This window comes from Monodelphis domestica, chromosome 1, assembly GCF_027887165.1.
Source record: "Monodelphis domestica isolate mMonDom1 chromosome 1, mMonDom1.pri, whole genome shotgun sequence".
Classification (NCBI taxonomy): Eukaryota; Metazoa; Chordata; class Mammalia; order Didelphimorphia; family Didelphidae; genus Monodelphis; species Monodelphis domestica.
In genome coordinates this window covers 447,470,764-447,484,327 of record NC_077227.1, presented here as the reverse complement: position 1 = coordinate 447,484,327, position 13,564 = coordinate 447,470,764, and the positions used below count along the sequence as shown (strand labels likewise).

Here is a 13,564-nt window from a genome sequence, read left to right as displayed (position 1 = left end):
GAGAAGGCTTGAGAGAGCCAGGAGATCTAGACAGGCTACAAGAACAAGGTTTGGAAGAGGGTATTTTAAAGAATCTAAACCTATTTACTAAGCCAGATGTCAAAATGGAGAGGGTGGTAGCAATGGGATTGGTGCTATTTTCTATTTCAAAGGCCAAAGAAACTTAGCTAGGGTGTCAGAGAACAAGACAATGACACAGTGATTCAGAAAATTCCTTCTGAGAGAGATAGAAGGAAAAAGGAAGTATTTGAATGAATGTGTTATCTCTTTCCCTAATTCCTAGAGATGCCGATTGTCCCAGCAGGCACATATTTCATGATTGGTAGCAAAGCTGAATTGTCTAGCAGTTTGGGACTGAAATTGTCTCCAGGTCTAATATGGTACCAGTAGGAAGTAAAATTTAGTAAGATTGATGGAAATTCTACTGAGAACCCTTAGAACAGACTCTCAATTCCTGGAAAACCTACTATGATCAGAAAATCAGAGAGACAATATGATAAATCATGGGGCCTCATTTCTGAATCTTTTGGTATGAACTACACATTTTGCTTGAGTAAAAATAGATAACCAAGAACTGAGGATTATCCCAATGTCCTAATCATTCCTTTGTAAATTACCCATTATGTCAGTGATGGACAGGGCATAAATGCAAGGCTACCCTTGGTAAAGTTGCTGAGTCTGTGCCCTGTTTATGAGTTTCTTCATCATTGTTTGATTAATAAAAGAAAAAAAGGAAAGGTGTTTCTTTGCACTGAAACTGCAAGGGCAGAAGTCATCTACAGAACTAGATTTCACTGTGAACAGGCTTCCCCTCCATCCCCCAATGCTGATTCACATCCGGTGACAATTCTTGGTATGTTTTCTTCTTATAAGGGACTTTGGCTGTGGAAGGTGACAGAAGGTGATGTGTTTGTTTGTTTCCAGTTTGTAGCTAGTAGCTTGCCCAGTTCACATTACTGCTTGGTGTGGACAACCTTACTTCTGCATCATTTACCAAAATGAAAATAAATTCACCCAACACACACTGGTGGATATTCACAATGTCCATACTCAGAGCAGGGGTTCACATCTCTCTCACACACACATATAGGTCCCACAGCCAATTAGTTGATAAGAAGGACCATTTCCCTTTGGATAGTTATCTCCTATGAACTAAACGCTAGTTATTGGATAATGGGCAAACTCCCCTGTGGCATTGTGAAGATTCTACTGCTACCGTTCTTTTATTGGATACACTGCAGTACATGTAGATAAATTATCTCCTTTTTTTTTCTCCACACATAGAAAATTGTGAAAAGGTTTCAGGCAAAGAGAGAGAGAGAGAGAGAGAGAGAGAGAGAGAGAGAGAGAGAGAGAGAGAGAGAGAGAGAGAGAGAGAGAGAGAGAGAGAGAGAGAGAGAGAGAGGTTTTGTTGTTTTTGTTTTTTTTTCCTCCTAAAATTAGGATTGTTCCGTTTTTTTCTTTCTTGGGTCATTTCTCCTGGAAAATGTGTCACAGAGTCCTCTCAGGGAAGCAGTTTGCATTTGAGGTCCAATGAATTTAAAGATGAAACCTTAGTAATAGCAAAAGGTTAGAAAGTTGGGTTTTTTGGTTTTCTTTTTTTTAATGTAAGGGTCCCTGGTGATGCCAGTTTTTTAAAGCCGCGGCTTTTGATGCAACCTGGAGAGAAGAAAGGTGAAGTTTGCAGTCGGCAAAAAAGAAGGCAATATGCTTTCAGGGCGGTTCAGAACAGGGACGCCAAGGGTTCAGCAGCTGCCTCATAAAGTGGGACTGGGCTTATATTTCTCAGGCCCGGGTGTGGTCTCCGCGAAACCTCCCATAGCTCCTCAGAGCTGCTTTCTCTGGGTTTGAATAAAGCCTGCTGTGGAAACATACTCCTGGCTACCCTTCGTCCAGCATTAAGCGCGTCTGGCTCAGCAAGAAGGCAGAGGAGCCTCTCTAATATGAAAGTCCAGAGTTCTGGGCGAGGTCGACTTTTTCGCTGACTAGGGCTCAAACGACTGAAATGGTGAGGGGGGGGAGGGGTTAGGGGGGTGGAACAGAGGAAAAGCATTATTGACTAAACTTGGATCTGGGCTCTTTATAGTTCAGTCCCGACTTCTAGGAGCACGGTGGGGCTCGGGGCATCAATCCGGACTCACTTGACACTTTTCCGCGCGCCTCTCCACTATCCTACAGGACAAGAGGCTGCCCAGACGCAGAGGAAAATGAACGTACGGGATTGCTACTGAGTATCTCAGAGACCTCCAAAAGATGCCAGCATTAGACTAGGAGATTTTAACTGTGGACAGATTCTCTCTCTCTCTCTCTCTCTCTCTCTCTCTCTCTCTCTCTCTCTCTCTCTCTCTCTCTCTCCTTCTCCTTAGGGATTTGTAATTTATTAGTTTTTGTTTGAAAAAGTCTAGTTGCTGCGAGGTGAATGGTTAAAAAAAAAACATCGTATTTCGACGTCTACTTCTATTTCTAAGAACTTCGTCGTTTCTTTTTTGCGTCTCTGGAGAATCATGCCGCTAGGCCTTGGGCTTATAGGCTCTGGAGTATGACCCCTTTCCATGGGTTGAGGATGTTTCCACTCCCCAACTCTGGAGGAAACCCTGGTGGGAATGCAAATAAACGAATCCAACCCAAACCCGGGTGTTTACTTCTGCACATACACAAACACCCTTTCCTACACACATACACAATACCCTGCAGCCTTCTTCATCTCACCCGCCTTCAGGGGGAAACGAAGGAAAGAGAAGGTTGACTGGGATATTTGATTTCCAGGTTTCTTTACCTAATGGTGTCTCATCAATCCTGCATATCCAGATACTTATCTAGTTGCCTCCCACTCCAAAGCTCACACTTCGCCTGCTTTTCCGCGATATTTACTTTGTGTTTGTAAACGCACCGTTCTCAGTGCTCCAAACCTAATGAGCCCGGGGAATGGGATAGGGGGAGGGAAGTGCAAGTATATGGGCCCACAGAATTAGTGGTGCAGTAGTTCTGGTAGATAAATAAGGAGGTTGAAGGAAAGGCAGCCGAAGAATTGGGGTGTCACCCGAGTTTCAGAGACCCTGCTAGTTTAGTCAGAGGAGGTCTTCCTCCTAGCCACAGCTGTGAAATGAGATCGGGTCCCTGCAGCCCTCAAAAACAAGACTCCTCAGTTTGAAGCCACTGGGCTGGAAGTGGCAATGTGCAAAAGAGAAGAGACTTAAGGCCTTGCTCTGTGAGTTTCTCCCTAGAGAATAAATCAGAAAATGGGGAGGAGGAGAAAAAGGGGAGCATCTCTGACATCCTTGGCCAAATCCTGGGGCTGGGAGAGGGAACGGAAGGAGAGGTGTTGGCCCGAAACTTTCTCCACACCTCTTTCTTTGACAATTGCAGCTGTGGTCTCTGCCTCCCCACCGTTTTCCCTACTCTAGTGGTCTGTGTAGGTGCCCATCGGGAATGGGACCTCTAAAGAGGTCACACATTTTGGGAAGCCTGAGGGAAAGACTAGAGCAAAGGTGTGTGTGTGTGTGTGTGTGTGTGTGTGTGTATGTGTGTGTGTATGTGTGTGTGTGTGTGTTGGTTGGGGGAGGACTAAAAAGTAGGACTAAAAAACAAACAACTTTTATTTCCCTTACCCGCCCCCCACCCCTCCAAAGCAGCGGATTGAGGTAGTAGAGGAGGAATGACTCCTTCACTCCTTCAGTGGGCGTCCCAAGAGCAGAAAATGGGTGGCAAATGGGGCCTCTGTTTGCTTGCTCTTCCATCGCACCCACGTATATGAAATAATTCCGCGGCTTCTTTGCTTCTGGCACCCTGGCCCAGGTCTAATTCTCTGCACAACCCCCCCCCCCCCAGTTCCTAACGCCTCCCCTCTGCTCATCTCCTAAAGCCGGACATCGATTCCCCAGTCCAGCTGCTTCTCACCCGGGGGCGGATTTTCACAGTGAAGAAATATAGATCGCTGATCCCTGGGGCGGGAAAGCAGGGGAAATAGTCTAGGACTAGGCGTTGGAGATGCTAACTCTGCTTCATTCTCCCCTTCCCCCACCATGCCTCCCCCTCCCCCAAATAAATCAGCCTTCACTGAGTCACCAAGGTTCGTTAGACACTTCAGGAACTCTCTCTCTCTCTCTCTCTCTCTCTCTCTCTCTCTCTCTCTCTCTCTCTCTCTCTCACACACACACACACACACACACACACACACACACACACACACACACATACAACCTCGCCGCTGCCCTGACATCTCACCATTGGAGCTTGTAAACACTACGAACTTCTACGGAAGACAATGGCACTTAATTGATGTATTGCTACCAACAACAAAAAGAACCAATTCTCTCCTTACAGACACCATCCCCTTTCCTCCTCCTCTGTCCCCTCTCTATGTACTTCTCCTCTCCTCTCCTGTCCCTCTAAAGTCAAATAGAAAGAAAACAAACAATACATTAGCCACCAGTCTTAAATTCTAAGAGTACCTCTTGTTTCATAGCTATAGAGTATGGGAAGGAACGAAAAAAGTTATTAAACTTTTGTTGTCCCTGTTATTTTTTTCTCCGCGAGCCTATTTCAACATTAAAATTTTGAGCAACTAGTTTTGCTTTTTTTCCATTTTTTTTCTCTGCAGGGGAGGATAGAGGAAGACTTGGGTACTCATATACACACACTCACGTTCACACACACGCGCCCCAAGTAAAATACGCGGGTGCAACTGTTCGGAAAGACAGCTCTAAGAGCGTACAAATCAGAGGTATTGCATGTGAAAAGTAACTACTCTCCTCTCAGAGGGCTTCAGCTGTAAAGGTGCTTTAGGCTTGCAGTGAAGGTTTTTCCTTGGGGATTGATTACGGAAGTGTGAAAATGAGTGTTTGTGTACGCAAGTATTTGCGGATCTTTAAAAGTGCACTCGTATTTACGCGCATCCTTGTATCAGTGCGTCTCTGTGAGACTGGGGGTAGGTACTGGTGAGTACATTTTCTTGTGCCTGTTATCGACACACAGATTGGTGCCGGGGAAGGAGGGCGTCTGACACACCAGGCGCGAAGTAGATCCATCTTTACTGAGGGGCTCTCTTTAAATATTCAGTGGAAAATAATGGCATCTGAAGCGGCACCTATAGAAACATTATTATCTTCATTCTTCAACATCATTCCCACTGATAGATTCGTTTGTCTTTTAATCAAAATTTAGTGTACCCAACAGGACCTGGGAAGAGGGAGGGAGGGAGGGAGGGGAAGGAAGGGAGGGAGGGAGGGAGGGAGGGAGGGAGAGAGAGAGAGAGAGAGAGAGAGAGAGAGAGAGAGAGAGAGAGAGAGAGAGAGAGAGAGAGAGAGAGAGAGAGAGAGAGAGAGAGAGAGAGAGAGAGACACGCGGAGGGAAAAATGATGCAGATAGATGAGCAGAGAGCGACAGGAAAAGAAAAACAGTGAAAGAACTGCGAAGACTAAAAGATAGAAAAGCTGCATAGAGCAAAGGGTAAAGTTTGGGAAGAAGGCACCGAGTCTATCTTTAGGTTGGGAACCTCGAATAACAGACTCCCTCTTCTTTATCCCTAATTCTAAGGCGAACCGGCGGTTTAATTTCGTTCTGTGTATGAGTTGCAAACTCAGGAGTTATGCCTCCCAATTGGGGAGTCCTTTATACTTCCATACGTTTCCTAAGGTGATTTGAAATGGAAATATCTATATCCCTTTGGTTAACTCCTGCATCCAACAAACTCCGGCCTTTCCTTCCTTCTACAAAGAAGTTTGTTACTCCTCTTGAGGGGGAGAGCTGAACTACCCTGACCCCAGAATAAATAATTCAAGAGGAAGCGAAAGAAACAGAGGGGAGGGCACTCCGGGTTCCCAAAGAAAGCGGCAGAAGTTCTGCCAGAACCTCCGGTCCTATGACTATGACAACCTGCGCCTTGGATAGCAGTGTAGACTGTGTAGAGAGGGCGACGCAGGACCCCAGGGTTGGGGGAGACCAAAGAAGGTTAGATTTCAGCCGAACTGAGCGCTCCTGCTTGGGAGCTGAAAGTTTCTCAGTAGTGTTCTTCAGCCGCGAGAGAACAGAACGCTACAGTCAAAAGGACAGGCGGACACAGACGCACCAAGCACCTTCCCAGTTGTACACGCACACGCGCGCGCACAAGCGAGAGCGCGCACGATCACACACATACGCACCACACACTAATTTTCAGACAGCCTAGAAGGACAGAGACACAGCCAGGATCAGCTCCAGTGGCTGCCCCTTTTGGCCCCCCAGTCCCGTGTAAGGTTAACAGCGCCCCCCTCAGCTAACGGTCGTACAGTGGACAGAGGCCTGGGAAGGTGCGAAATGTCTGGATCCAGGGCCTCGGTCACCGGCCACCGGCCTCGGATCTTCGTCCCTGGACCCCAGTTTTTGGGCTGATGCTTTAGCTTCCCCCAGTCCCGTGCTCTGTAGGCGGTCGGAAGAGGGGAAGCCGGGAAGAATACAAATAGCGAATAGAGGGTAGGACCCTCCGTGCCCGATCCAGGGATCCAGGGAAAGTGCCTTTCCCCCCCACACCCCCCGAACAGCCTGCCCGGAGATAAAACTCCCTTTCGTGGCTAGTCCCCTTTCTCTGCCAAGGGCTCCTCGCCGTCGCCTCCGCCTCTGCCGCCTCCTCCTCCCCTGGCCAAGTGACGCTCCCACCAATCAACCCCGGGTGGCGCTCGCGGAGGCGGGGGGGGGTGGCCGGAGGGGGGGGACACTTGCGGGGGCGGGGCGGGACCGGGCCTCCCCCTTATCCCACGGGCACCCGGGTCGCTTCTCCCGAAAACTAAAACTTCTTCTCTAATTGTCCTGGGAATGAGTGAGGTAGAGAAAGGGGAAAAGAGAATGAAAGGAGGGGGAGGGGGGCAGGAAAGGAAAAACAAAACAAAAAACCTTCCCAAACCTTTCCTGGATCCTCTTCTCCGCACCCCCGGAGCCCTGGATACTGGGAATGTTGAGCTTTGGGAGAGGAGCTGGAAAGCTCGGAGGGAGGGAGCAAAGGAGGGAGGGAGAGAGAACCGTGGCGGACACATGCAGGAGGCAAAATAACGCTGGACTTCTTTTTTTTTTTTCTCCCGGTGTGAGGGGGAGGGTGTGGATGGGGGTGGAGAGATACTTTTCCGCTAGTATTTCTGATTGAATTTGATGAAAAGGGAAATATACAACCAGATCCTGAGGAGCTAACGGCTTACTCCGGGTCAGTTGCTTCCCAAGTAGGAATCCCGCATTAGCCCTCAGAAACCTTATTATCCCACCCTTCTCAGCTGCCCTCCACACCTCCCTTAGCCCTGGGCAGCACAGCCTAGTCCCGGGACCCGGCAGTTGCTGGAGCCTGAGAAGCGCGGTCCAAGTTGGGAAGTTTGCAGCCCTTTCTGTTTCTGTCCCACTTCTCTTCCTCCCCCATCTCCTCCCCTCCCCCCCAACAGTATTTTAATTTGGGGGAGGGTTTGCTCTTTTGGGTCGGCCCAGCCTGAAGCGGGGAGTTGGAGGAAGGGGGGGTATTGGGGGCGGTGGGTTGAGGGGGGTGGCGAGGACGGGGACGGAGACTGGGGGAAACTCGCATTCCTACAGAAGGCAGGCCAACAGCGCCTGCCGGAGTCCCAGCCGGTTGCTAAGAGGGTTAACACAGTCTCCGGCTCCGCTTTGGGGAGAGACAACCCAGCGGCCGGCTTATTGGGCAGGAGCGGCAGAGAGACAGGGGTCTACAGCAAATCACGAGCTAATTGATTAAGGCGAGCGGGTTTGAATAGCGCTGGCCCGTTGCCAATCGCCTTTCAAAGAGCCCCTCTATGATTAATCGCAATGCATTATTGATAATCATAATTATAGCAGGACACATGCGCGCTGCGCGGAGGGCCGGGGAGTCGGGGAGGGGGGCGGGCAGGCGGGAGGGGGGAGCCACCGCCGCCGCTCGATTTCCGTAATTTTGAGAAGATTTTTTTTTAGTAATTTTTTATTCTGCCCCAGCCGATGTTTGAGCCAGCATGTCGCGGAGAAAGCAAGCGAAGCCTCAACATTTCCAATCCGACCCCGTTCTGGCCTCGCTCCCCCAGCGAGATGGTGAGTCCCCTAGCCCGCGCAGCGCACACACACACACTCACACTCGTACCTCCACACACTCCACACAACCCCACGCGCTCCGCATCAACTTCCCCGCCGCCGCCACCTCCAGACTCCTGGTTTCCCCTTCATCTTGGCGATTTTATTTTAAATATATATGCATTTTTAAAAACTCTCTCTCTCTCTCTCTCTCTCTCTCTCTCTCTCTCTCTCTCTCTCTCTCTCTCTCTCTCTCTCTCTCTCATTCGCTCTTAACAGCAAACTCAGATATTCACATAGCTCTAACACAGCTTCAAGAGTTGTTGGTTTCATCTAACATTTTGTCGGGTGGGCAGGAAGGATATTTTTCTTTCTCTTTTTTCCCCCTTTTTCTTTTTCCGGGGAGAAAAGACTTGGATTGTGGGGGAGGGGAAGAGTGAAGGAAGGGAAGAGGAGAGAAAGTGGACGGTGTGTCCCAAGTGGAGCCGGGCTTAGGGAAAGGACGCGAGGATCGGGACTCAATGTACGGGTTAGGGACCGGTCCTCTCCGTTGTCCTTAGGGCCAATGTTTGCTGCCTCCTCCCCAGCCCCGCCGCTTCACTCTTACACACCCTATCGCCTCCGTCACTACCACCTCTTTCGGTGGACCGCAAATCTTTCGGCTCCGTCGCCCCAAGATAAACCCCATATCCCTTCGTCGTCCCTGTCCTGACTCAGGAAAGGAAGTTTACTTCGCCGGCCGGAGCTTGGTTCCGAGTTGAGGGGGTGGGGGCGGGCAGCGGCGGAAGATGCGCCCTTGCTCTCCTCTTCCCAGCCCCCAGCCCCAAGATCCGAACGCACGAATCCCACACCTCTCTCAGGCGGGTGCTCGGGGTAGTGGAGATAGTGTGGAGATCCAGGGTAGGGATTAATTTGGGGTCCTGGGACAGGGAGAAGGTGAGAGCGAATACAGGGTCTGCTAGCGGCAGACTTGGCTGGAGTCCGGGGGCGCGAACCTTTTGCCGGAGGTCAGTGCTAACTAGAGGTAAGGACTGGAGGCTTAGTTAATTCTATTCCCACCCCTTTTTGTCCTCAGCATCTTCTGGGTTGCTGGACGTGGGGTGGGCAGCGGAATGAGTTTGCTCTTCGGACACTTCGGCTGGGGTAGAGTTATCGAGCGAGCGGAGAAAAGGCTGTAGAACCTGGGAGAGGGGGTAGTTTAAACATCTTTCTCCCCACCCCTGCTCATTCTGGTTCCTTCCCCGCAAGTAGAAAGTCAGCTGGTGCTGAATAAGAAGAAAGTATCGCAAAGTTTGTATGCTGAGGGAACAAGGATGAGAATTGGGGTGGGGAGGGAGGTGGGAGTTGGAGAAGAGAAATCCATCTTTGGCCCCCTAGTAGTTCAACTTCTGGGTATTCTAAGGACCAAGGCCCTGATGGAAGAGGTCGGCGGATCTCCTGCTTGGGATCAGCTGGTGCCACCAGGGACATCCCGGTTTAGGTCTCTTCAGGCCGTCTTTGGGACAAGGCAATCCCCGCGGCCGCCCCGGCTAGGGTTCGCAATCTGGGCCCTCTATTCCTTTCCTGTTTCCTCTCAAGAACCAAAGTTGTTGGGCAGTGGATGGGGATGGGGGAGGAAATGAGAAGATACGAAGGAGGGAATTTAGGGTCCAAGGCACCGCTCCCGAGGAAGACCTAGGGCCTCTGTGAATGCAGCCCTGCATCCCCCTCCTCCATACTTCTCTTAATGCCCCAAATTCCCCGACCCTGAAGAAGTAGGCCTGGTCTCGGCAGTCTTCTGGTCCGGGGTCTGCGGGCCCCTCGGGGCCTAACCTATCCTCTAACTGCCACCTCCGTCTCCTGGGAGGTTCCCGGGAGGCACCAGGATCCGGAGAAGAGAACCCTACATCAGGGAGTCCCCTTCCCACATTCCTCACCTTCAATCACTCTTACACATGCAGGGAATTTGGGCTTAGGGAAGGGAGTGAGGAAGGGGGATCTGAAGACTGAGTGTCCAAAGGGAAGCCCTCTGGCAATAGATCTCAGAGCCTCAGCTTGGGGTGCCCCCCGAGACTGGAGACAGAACTAGGGAATCTGCGCTAGTATATACTGGAATATATGCTTTGCACATAATTTTCTTATTTTCCACTCAACCTAAACCCTCTTAGAACCGGGAATCAAGTAAATAAAGGGAAACCGAAAATACTCCAAACTTAACCTCCTTCAACCTGTAAATACTTCAGCAATTAACTAATGAACTTGCAGGAAGTAAAAGTTTTCTTTTCTTTTCTTTTCTTTTGTTTTTCTACCTCCTAGATAGTTCTGTAGCAGTCCCCCACAAAGTTTTGGGCAAGTCTCTTCATTTTACTTGCAAAAGACATTTTATTTTATTTTTTTAGATTTTCAAAATGCAGGGCTCTGGCAAACCTCATTTGCTAAATGGAAGACTTCTTCTTTTCTCCTGCCTCCATTCTCTCAAATCTCGAGTTTTCAATAGTTTAATATTTCTCATGAAGAGTAGCATAAAAGAAGTTCACTACCTCATTTTCTTAAGTTTATTTGAGCGGCAAGGTAAGTTAATTAAGTAAATAAGTGAGAGCCAGGGTTTTTTGTTGCCTTTTTTTTTAATTTTTTAAGTGTTAGCAGTTAACTATTAGAAACAAGGTAGGAAACTTCCCTCCCAGCCAGGGTCCTTCACCTCAAACCCTCTCTTCCCTCCTAGTAGTAATGGTTCTAGGTTATAGCTTTTTTTACATGCTTGAACAATAAGTTTTGTTGAAGTTGCCCGGAGGGTAGATTTTGTAATAGTGTTACAGGATTTAGTATGTTGTAATAATATTAGTATACAACTAATCCTACAGTGCACCGACCTTAGTGGAGTGCCTTTCCAATTCACCACACATCGGCTGAGTATATTTGTGGGAAAGATAGAATTTGCTCTTCATAATAGACTCCCAAATTACCATATTTGTGTATGAACATATGATATGTCTCTCCATTTATATATATATATGCATATATATATATATATATATCTTTTAACTCATCACTTCTACAGATAATTCTGCTTGCTATCTCTACCCACATCCTCCAATCAGCTATGCTTTTTGTATTAAAAATAATTTTCCCAATAGGGCAGTTAAAACATCAAGAGAGAAATCAACATTTCAGCAAGTTTGTTTCCTTAAGTCTAAAGTCAGGCTTAAAATATAGCATTATGAAATACAGAGGAGATAGTAATACTTTATATAAACAATTATATATACTCATCACAGCCTGACATGAACACTTCATATTTGTGTATTTTCCCCTCAAAATATGACCCAGGAAATTGTCTCTCTCCCCCCTGATCTAGGAAACTTCTTTAGAAGTGTGATCACAGTTGTTCAAGTCAGTTTTGAAGACTAAAAGCTTATGTGTATGCCTAATTACAGAGGAAAGTCTTAGCCATCTTATGGATGTATTATACCTTTGTTTTTCCCAAGTGAGAGGAAACAGGAATATGTCTTTATGGCCTTTATCATTTATATTATATTTTAGCATATCTCTAGAGTGAAGAATTACATCTCAAAATAGGCTTCCGAACCGTGGGTGTGGGGTGCTGGGCTGTCCAAATGATGGCTAATCCTACTTTTCATTGAAAGGAGATTCAACAAGTAAGGAATCACTGGTCAAAAAATGAACATCCCTTTGAATGGTTGTTTCTCTGTATTAATAGTTCTGAGAAGAAATAATGTGGAATTCGTATTTTAATGTTTGTGTTTTTCTGAGAATTTAGGATTTTAGTTACTTTATGAGTGTTTCTTGTTTCTGTGGGTTTGGTTTTTATTTGGTTGGTATTGGTTTTGATATAGGATTAGCTTTGTGGCCTAATCATTTTCCTTTATATATTAGAAAATTACTTTGTTGTTCAAAGTTTTGGGAGAGTAGAGGTGATTTTGAGAGAAAATGAGCAACTATACATTATAGAAAAAAATATTTACTTACCTTCCAATATAATAAAAATCAGTTCTTCTGTTTATAGTAATGATGAATTTCTATTATTTACTGAAGTAATTTACTCATTATGAGCAGGCTAATGGGCCGCACATTGATTTCTGAACCCAAAAGTTTAGTGGGAACTGTAATTAATTGCTTTTTTGGAAAAACCCGACACCTGCAAGATAGAGCAATTGAAAGGAATCCATGTTAGTCAACCCTATTTTAAGTTTGCTGCATAATGGAGGACCCCAGAGTGAGAAAACATTTTTGGGCCTGGAAGGATACATGTGTAAAAAGTTTTATAAAACATAAAGTTTTATGTTTCTAGTAATGTGTGTGATATCATATGTGTATTTCTGTACTGTGATACTCCATGTGTGCCTGCTCATCTCTGCCATTGTGGTGCTTGTATGTCTAACTTTATTTTCCAAACAATTGACTATTTATATTATCTTTCTAGGTTTTTGTTTCTTTAGGCCTTATTGTGTAGCAAGGTGATTTTAACATCATAGAAGTTCCTTGCAGTGCTTAATAAAAAACATCCCCTCCCCCCCAAAAAAAACTCATTTAGGATGAAAAGGTCTTCCTCTTGGTGGGGAGGGGGAGATAAATTTCACGGAATTATTACTTAAAATCAGATTCTTTCCAGAAGACAGTAGGTTGGTTTTATTTTTTTTTTAATCCACTAGTAGAGTGTTTTTGCCTTACAGTTCCTGTTTGATCCTTGTAACCTTCTTCAAAACCTTCTTGGAGAATCGAAAGTTGGATTAGACCAGTGCAGGATATGGTAGGCTGACCTAACTAACAGGCAAGAAAAGTTTATGTGGTAGGGCTCTCAAGAAAGAAAAAAACAAAAACAAAACAAACACCCCCCAAAAAACAACAACAACAAAAAAAAAAACCTCATGTGTTGAGCTGTTTTAACCTTTGCTAGCCCTCTTCCGTCCAAAGGTGACAAGGTCCACATCACAATATGTACTTTAGTATCTTACCAATGACCCCCAAATTGAGTCTTACTAGTCACTTAGCAGGAAGTTAGGAGTTTATTTTAGTTTCACCTTATCTGCCTGGCTTCTTTTGCTAACCTTATTCCCCTGTCACCCTCAGATGCCAGACCCCCGAAGGGGAAGATTGACAGGTAGTTCCCATAGCTCAGTTTTACCCTCAAACAACAGGGATTTAGTTTCTTGTCCCTTTGCCAATGTTTATGTAGTCAAAGTTTAGCTCTAGCCTTAAGGAGGTTCTCTTTTAAGTGTCACTGAAACGGCGAAACCACACTGAACTTTTAAAGAAACTGTTGCAACTGGAACCCCATCTAGTGTTCACTTTGATTCATCCATGGGGAAGACATTTTTCCCCCTCTCATTTATTGTTAGGCATTAGGCCGACTTGAGCAGGGTTTTAAAAGATGGTTGAGTTTGTGCTTTTATTTTTCATAGGCATTGTTTGTATTTCTTCATAGCCAAAGTTCCGTTCCCTTTCTGAGCAAACTTGCAAAGATGGGGCTGGCAAATTTGCTATTTGAGGACAAGAAAATACGGAGAAAACTTTACACATACAGAAAATACATCTAGCACATGTTGTAGCATTA

At 46.4% G+C, this 13,564-nt stretch overlaps 2 protein-coding genes across 3 annotated transcripts in view; one reads left to right on the top strand and one right to left on the bottom strand.

The window, feature by feature from the left end:
- The window catches only part of LOC130457246 (uncharacterized), a 59,983-nt gene extending 52,170 nt beyond the window's left edge, over positions 1 to 7,813 (bottom strand). The window contains exons 1-3 of the mRNA XM_056817094.1: positions 7,739 to 7,813; positions 7,536 to 7,676; positions 6,878 to 7,386 (exon numbers count right to left, since the gene is read on the bottom strand). Of these exons, the coding sequence (XP_056673072.1) occupies positions 6,878 to 7,386; positions 7,536 to 7,676; positions 7,739 to 7,813 (725 nt within the window). The remainder of the gene's footprint in view (positions 1 to 6,877; positions 7,387 to 7,535; positions 7,677 to 7,738) is intronic.
- The window catches only part of SALL1 (spalt like transcription factor 1), a 16,522-nt gene continuing 10,094 nt past the window's right edge, over positions 7,137 to 13,564 (top strand). Inside the window, exons 1-2 of one of the 2 annotated variants that reach the window (XM_001371707.4) lie at positions 7,137 to 7,171; positions 7,942 to 8,034. In XM_001371707.4, the coding sequence (XP_001371744.1) occupies positions 7,959 to 8,034 (76 nt within the window). In that variant the 5' untranslated portion in view covers positions 7,137 to 7,171; positions 7,942 to 7,958. Of the gene's footprint in view, positions 7,172 to 7,941; positions 8,035 to 8,292; positions 9,038 to 13,564 lie in introns of those variants that run through there. The other variant, XM_056812291.1, reaches the window with a different exon arrangement.